The following is a 7,500-nucleotide window of genomic DNA, read 5'->3' as shown; positions in this document are numbered from 1 at the left end:
CATCTTATAAACCAAACCCCTCTACCTTCACCTCCCCCAACCCAACCTTCTTCCTTCCTTTTCCAAAAAAAAAAAAATGTTGACAAAGAGGTACAGGGAAGAAATCCTCATCTTCAGATCAGGGGAGCATTTCTCGAAACCATAGTTGCCAACTACATTAGCTACTTTGTTGTTTTTAATGCAGTTTCCCATTGTCATCTACAGAAGAGAAAGAAATCCTCATCTTCAGTGCAGAATTGTGGAGTGAGCTTTCTAAGCACAAACATTTACACACCCACAAACCATACACACCCCTTACCCCATGCACAAAACGATTATGCGACGTATGCGTATGAACAAAGTATAAAATTATTCGATATTTATGTTCCGTGATGATACAACATAATTACTTCATAATAAGACTCCTCTCTAATGCATATTCAGCAGTGCACTAACCAAGACTTAATGCGATTTAACGACTAGCATTTTATTATTAAGACGACCCAAGGAATCCGGAAGCACAGTAATATGCAAATCGAGGAAAGAGGGTTTTTTTCTTTTTCTTTTTTTTCTACCTCATAACTTCAAAGCTGCCACAACGCGACCGGCCGCAAACAGAACAAAAGCAAATTTGGTTGTAATAAGACGCGCTCGGGGCAAACTTTGAAGGCTCAAACGGCGTGCTGTTGATTCTTGTGGCGATAAGATGACTTTAGCATCCCCGACCGCCTATGTACATAATACAGCAGTGAAGTGGATTTAATCGGCCTAATTAGGGACTCACTCAGGGCACAATGCAACAACATCCAGTGAAATCATTTGAGAGAAAATAACTCTCCACTCCAATTTGTTGTGTTGTTGCCGTCGCTTCCCAGGCGATGAACATGACGGGGGGAGGCATGACGGGTGACGCATTTGTGTGTGTGTGTGTGTGTGTGTGAGTGTGTGTGTGTGTGTGTGTGTGTGTGTGTGTGTGTGTGTGTGTGTGTGTGTGTGTGTGTGTGTGTGTGTGTGTGTGTGTGTGTGTGTGTGCTTTGAGTGTGTACTGTATGTGTGCGTGTTTGTGTGTATTTGAGTGAGTGTGTACTGTGTGTGTGTACAGTGTGTGTGTGTACAGTGTGTGTGTGTGTGTGTGTGTGTGTGTGTGTGTGTGTGTGTGTGTGTGTGTGTGTGTGTGTGTGTGTGTGTGTGTGTGTGTGTGTTGGGTGGTGGAGCTGGTGCCTAGCCTGGTCTCCCACCCCAGCCCGCCTGTCACTTTCGTGGCCATGCCATTTCCGACGTCTGCTGAGAAGCAAACTCTGTGTCTGTTTGTCTGTCTGTGTCTCTGTGCCTGTATGTGTGTGTGTGCTTTGTGTGCCTGTGCTGGTGTCTATGTGTCTGTATGTGTGTGTGTGCTTTGTGCGCCTGTGCTGGTGTCTATGTGTCTGTATGTGTGTGTGTGTGCTTTGTGCGCCTGTGCTGGTGTCTATGTGTCTGTATGTGTGTGTGTGTGCTTTGTGCGCCTGTGCTGGTGTCTATGTGTCTGTAGTATGTGTATGTGTGCTTTGTGTGCCCGTGCTGGTGTCTATGTGTCTGTAGTATGTGTATGTGTGCTTTGTGTGCCTGTGCTGGTGTCTATGTGTGTTTGGTGGGTGGGGGCTGTTGATGGCGAGGGCTAACTAGAGGGGTGGGAGAGAGGAAAGGTGGGTGTGGAAGAGAAACAGGGACAGGGTGGTCAAGTGCAATGGCTGAAAGAGAGAGAGAGAGAGAGAGAGAGAGAGAGAGAGAGAGAGAGAGAGAGAGAGAGAGAGAGAGAGAGAGAGAGAGAGCACGCGCGAGAGAGAGAGAGCGCGCTCGCGAGAGAGAGAGAGAGAGACAGAGACAGAGAGAGAGAGAGAGAGAGAGAGAACTAAGGATAGAGCAGGGTGCAAGGCCAGGGGGTGGGGGTAGTGGGGGTGACAGGGGACAGCAGCAGCATAGTGGTGTCAGAGGGTGACAAGAGGGTGGTGGTGTGGGGAGGTGTGGTGTGTGTGTGATGTGGGGCGGTGTGTGTGTGAGCTGGTGCGGTGTGGGGTGGGGTGGTGTGTGCGTGTGATGATGAGGTGTGTTGTGTGATGTGGTGCGGTGGTGTGCTGTGTTTTGGTGCGGTGCGGGGTGGGGTGGTGTGGAGCGGTGTGGGGTGGTGTGGAGTAGTGTAGTGTGGTGTGGTGTGGTGTCGGCCGGTGGGTGTGGTGCTGTGTGCGGTGTGGTGTGGTGTGTGTGTGTGTGGTGTGGTGTGGTGTGGGGTGGGGTGGTGTGGGGTGGTGTGTGTATGTGATGATGAGGTGTGTTGTGTGATGTGGTGCGGTGGTGTGCGGTGTGGGGTGGTGTGTGTGTGCTGTGGTGTGCTATGTTTTGGTGCGGTGGGGTGGTGTGGAGTGGTGTGGTGTGGTGTGTGGCAGTGTGGTGTGTATGTGATGTGGTGTGGTGTGGTGTGATGTGGGGCGGTGGAGAGTGGTGTGTGTGTGGTGTTGTGTGGTGTGTGGTGCGGTATGGTGCAGTGCGGTGCAGTGTGGTGCGGGGCGGTGTGGAGTGGTGTGTGTGTGATGTGGTGCGGTGTGGGCGTGGTGTGGTGCGGTGCGGTACGGTACGGTGTGGGGCGGTACAGTGAGGGCGGTGTAAAAGCAGCCAGGCCAGTGAGGGCGGTGTAAAAGCAGCTTACCTGTGAAGGGGATGAGGCCGGGGGACATGAGGTCGGGCATGCTGTGAGGTGGTGTGGTGTGCAGTGCGGGGTGGTGTGGGGCGGTGTGGTGTGGTGTGGTGTGGTGTGGTGTGGTGTGGTGTGGTGTGTGTGGGGTGGTGTGGTGTGGTGTGGTGTGGTGTGGTGTGGTGTGGTGTGGTGTGATATGGTGTGGTGTGGTGTGGTGTGGTGCGGTATGGTGTGGTGTAGTGTGGTGTGGTGGATGTAGTGTGGTGTGGTGGAGGTAGTGTGGTGTGGTGCGGTGCTGTGTGGTGTGGTGCGGTGTGGTGTGGTGTGGTGTGGTGTGGGGTGGTGTGGTGTGGTGTGGTGTGCAGTGCAGTGCGGGGTGGTGCGGGGCAGGATCGGTGTGGCGTTGGAGGTTGGAGGGCGGTGTAAAAGCAGCTTACCTGTGGGGGGGATCATGCCAGGAGACATGAGGCCGGGCACGCTGTGAGGTGGTGTGGGGTGGTGTGGTGTGGTGTGCAGTGTGGTGCGGTGTGGTGTGGTGTGCAGTGCAGTGCGGTGTGGTGTGGTGTGGTGTGGTGTGGTGTGGTGTGGTGTGGTGCGGTGTGGTGCGGTGTGGTGTGGTGCGGTGCGGTGTGGTGCGGTGCGGTGCGGTGCGGTGTGGTGCGGTGTGGTGTGGTGTGCAGTGCGGTGCGGTGTGGTGTGGTGTGGTGTGCAGTGCAGTGCGGTGTGGTGTGGTGTGGTATGCAGTGCGGTGCGGGGTGGTGTGGTGTGGTGTGCAGTGCGGGGTGGTGTGGGGCGGTGTGGTGTGGTGTGGTGTGGTGCGGTATGGTGTGGTGTTGTGTGGTGTAGTGTTGGAGGTGTGGTGTGAGGGCGTTGTGCAGCTTTGTGGAGGGGTGTGGTGTGGTGTGGGGGCACGCTGTGAGGTGGTGTGGGGTGGTGTGGTGTGGTGTGGTGTGGTGTGGTGTGGTGTGGTGCGGTATGGTGTGGTGTGCTGTGCTGTGCTGTGCTGTGCTGTGTGCAGTGCAGTGCGGGGTGGTGCGGGGTGGTGTGGTGTGGCGCTGCAGGTTGGAGGGCGGTGTAAAAGCAGCTTACCTGTGGGGGGGATCATGCCAGGAGACATGAGGCCGGGCACGCTGTGAGGTGGTGTGGGGTGGTGTGGTGTGGTGTGGTATGGTGTGGTGTAGTGTGGTGTGGGTGGTGTGGTGTGGTGCGGTGTGGTGTGGTGTTGTGTGGTGTGGTGTGGTGTGCAGTGCAGTGCGGGGTGGTGCGGGGTAGGATCGGTGTGGCGTTGGAGGTTGGAGGTTGGAGGGCGGTGTAAAAGCAGCTTACCTGTGGGGGGGATCATGCCAGGAGACATGAGGCCGGGCACGCTATGGGGCATGATGTGGGGGTTCTCACTGTGGGGCGATGTCACACTCTGCGTCGTCCTCTTCGGTGGCCTGCCGGGTCTTGAGCTAAAAGGAAGTGAAGCGAGAGAAGACTAAGAGTGCATCTTAATATGGGACCTTGCCTCCTCCACTTGCCTCCTCCACTTGCTTCTCGTCATGATGACATCACTGACAACAGCATTATATTTCAATATCTTGCAAAAGCTCAATTGTAGAGTCTTTTTCTCATTTGCAATTGGGATGGTGAATGAAAAACAGTCCCTCAAAAGTTGTTGTGGCTAGGCTGACAGCTGGGAAACTTAATCGTTTTCTCCACGGAGGAGGGGCCAGGAGGCGGGACGAGGAGACAAGCACAAGTGGAGGAGGCAAGGTCACATATTGGGATGCACCCAGAGACAGAGGGAAGGGATCACAATTGAAATAAGTCTTGGGACTTCTTTTGTGTACATCCCTGTCTACATATTCCTTTCAATGCATGGTTACTGTTACTGTACAACGTTTTTACATAATAGACTAAATCAGTGTTTCCCAACCTTTTCTGTCCTGTGTACCCCTAAGCCATGTTGTCATATGAAGAGTACCCCCCTCACGCATGCTCTATAACTATTCTGCTATCCCAAAGTGGCTACACTCCATGTATTTGTCATTATTACATTTCTCCACGTACCCTCTGAGGTGTCCTCGTGTACCCCTGGTGGTACACATACCCCTGGTTGGGAAACACTGGACTAAATAAACTCATCCATTCATTCAAGGCGAGAAACAAGGAGGAGAGGGAGGGGAGGAATGATAGATGGGGGATGAAAGAGAAGAGGAGGGAGAGAAGGAAAGAAGGAATGAGAGAGGATGGGGAGAGGATGGGGTTGTAAGGGTGGACACAGAGACCATGGTAGGAGACAATAGAGTAATAGAATAGAATAGAAAACGAGAAAGACAGCAGTCGAGACCAAATGAGAGTGAACGGAATGAAATGGGGACAGAAAAAGGAAATGCAAAAAATAGATGGATAAAGGATGTGGACAAATAGAACATGAAAAAAATGAAGGAAGCAGAAGAAAAAGGTAGAAGATTAATGAGAGAGAGAGAGAGAGAAAGAGGAAAACAACAGAAAAAGAGTGGTAAGCATTACGAGGGTACAAATAGGGTTGTTGTGGTGAGGAGGGGAAGGGGTGAGGGGGGGGTGAGGGAAAAAAAAAACAGGAGAGAGGGGGGGGGTATTGTGTTAACATTCGGACCACTTCCTCGATTGCAATTCCGGGAGCCCAAAGACCCCAACATGTACTGTAAATAAATTTCTTTTCAAGGACAGTTGCGTTCCACGGCTCGACATAATAGACTTCCATAACTAATTAGATTACACGCTGAATTCATTTCCTTTATTGAAGATCAACCACTTTTTCGATGCATAATTCATCGCCCATACCTCGTTACCTGTTCCCCCATATTAATATCCTCCACCACTATTTGAATTGCCTCGTTTGCATATGCTAAAATCCTGCACACACACACACGCACACACACACGTACACACACGCACACACACACACACACCAATGAGCGCTCGCTCTCTCTCTCTCTCTCTCTCTCTCTCTCTCTCTCTCTCTCTCTCTCTCTTTCTCTCTCTGCGAAAGGGGGGAGCCTGGAAATTACATGTTAACTTGTTCTAATTATTACAGTCAGGCTGCAGACTATTGATTTATGAGACTTTTAAAAACCAAATATGTGTAGTTGTGGGTAATGAATGATATTTTAAGGTTCTTCAGGAAATTAAAAGGCGTCGGGAGCCCCGAGTAAAATGTTCGTTCGCTTGGGCTTGATTTAATGTGAGAGGTTTTTTTTTTTTTCTCGCCTCGCTGGAAGGAAGGTGGCTGGCTGTGTCAGGCAAGCAAGGGTGATTCACTCAGACCTGTTGTGCTGCCTACTCCTGATGGAAACTTTTATTACTCCAAATGAGTGGCTAAGATCAGGGGAATGATTAATGAGCCTACCAGCTCAGGCAGAGAGAGGGGGGGAGAAGAGGAGAAGAGGAGGGGAGAAGAGGAGGGGAGAAGAGGGGATAGGAGGAGGGGAGAAGAGGGGAGAGGAGGGAGGAGGGGAGGGAGGAGGGGAGGAGAGGAGGGGAGAAGAGGGGAGAAGAAGAGGAGAGAGGAGGGGAGAAGAGGGGAGAAGAGGAGGAGAGGGGCAGAGAAGGAGGAGGGGAGGAGAGAAGAGTAGAGCGGTGGAGGAGGGGGAGAGGAGGAGAAGAGGAGAAGAGGAGGGGAGAAGAGGGGAGAAGAGGAGAAGAGGAGGGGAGGAAGAGAAGAGGAGGGGAGGAAGAGAAGAGGAGAAGAGGAGAGAGGGGAGAAGAGGAGGAGGGGAGGGAGTAGGGGAGAAGAGGAGGAGGGGAGAAGAGGGGAGAGGAGGAGAAGAGGAGAAGAGGAGGGGAGAAGAGGGGAGAAGAGGAGGAGAAGAGGAGGGGAGAAGAGGAGGGGAGAAGAGGAGAAGAGGAGGGGAGAAGAGGAAGGGAGAAGAGGAGAGAAGAGGAGGAGGGGAGGGAGGAGGGGAGAAGAGGAGGAGGGGAGAAGAGGAGAAGAGGAGGGGAGAAGAGGATGGGAGAAGAGGAGAGGAGAAGAGGAGGAGAGAAGAGGAGGAGAGAAGAGGAGGGGAGAAGAGGATGGGAGAAGAGGAGGAGGAGAGAAGAGGAGGAGGGGAGAAGAGGGGAGAGGAGGAGAAGAGGAGAAGAGGAGGGGAGAAGAGGGGAGAGGAGGGAGGAGGGGAGAAGTGGAGGAGGGGAGAAGAGGAGGAGGGGAGAAGAGGAGGTTAGGGAGGAGGAGGGTAGAAGAGGAGGGGAGGGAGGAGGAGGGTGTAGTTGAGGGTGGTGGTGGTGGTGGGTGCTTGATAGAGGGAGGCTGAAGGGAGAGATGGGAGAATCGGTGGTGGTTGGTGGTGGTGGTGGGTGGTGGCAGTGAAGGTAGGTTGATGACAAGGGTGGAGGAGGGAGGGAGGAGGGGTGTAGATGGTGGTGGTGGTGGGTGGTGGGGGTCGCTTGATAGAGGGAGGCTGAAGGGAAAGATGAGAAGAAGGGAATGGGTGATGGAGGGAGATGGTGGAGGGGGGTAGCAGTGAATGTAGGCTGATGACAATTGGAAGGGGAGGGGAGGTGGGGTGGGAAAGATGGGAGTACTGGGAGGGAGGGGTGGAGGGTTGTAGCTTGATGGGAGGAGGGTGGTGGTGGATGGTGGATAGGTGGGTGTGGGTGGAGGTGTGGGGGGTGCAAATACCCCCCCAAGGGTGGTTTTTGAGGTCTCTATCACCCACTATAGAAAAAAACAACCCTCCGAATCAATACATGTTCATCACAACGTCTCGCGTTTTAAAGAAAAAAAAAATCAACTCGTTTAATTACAAAATGGAGAATGCACATCTTGAGGCTCTGCAAGGCTTTTTGGCCTATGCTCGGCTTTGATGAGGATTGCTTGCTCTGAACTG

General features: G+C 52.9%; 1 protein-coding gene across 5 annotated transcripts in view; it reads right to left on the bottom strand.

The window, feature by feature from the left end:
* dachd (dachshund d) overlaps window positions 1-7,500 on the bottom strand; it is a 227,835-nt gene that overhangs the window by 102,682 nt on the left and 117,653 nt on the right. For all 5 annotated transcript variants that reach the window (XM_063213028.1, XM_063213029.1, XM_063213030.1 and 2 more), the window contains exon 2: window positions 3,974-4,098. In XM_063213028.1, coding sequence (XP_063069098.1) covers window positions 3,974-4,098 — 125 coding nt within the window. The remainder of the gene's footprint in view (window positions 1-3,973; window positions 4,099-7,500) is intronic.

Source organism: Engraulis encrasicolus, chromosome 13, assembly GCF_034702125.1.
Source record: "Engraulis encrasicolus isolate BLACKSEA-1 chromosome 13, IST_EnEncr_1.0, whole genome shotgun sequence".
NCBI lineage: Eukaryota > Metazoa > Chordata > Actinopteri > Clupeiformes > Engraulidae > Engraulis > Engraulis encrasicolus.
The sequence above is the reverse complement of the archived record's forward strand: the minus strand, read 5'-3'. Positions and strand labels throughout refer to the sequence as shown.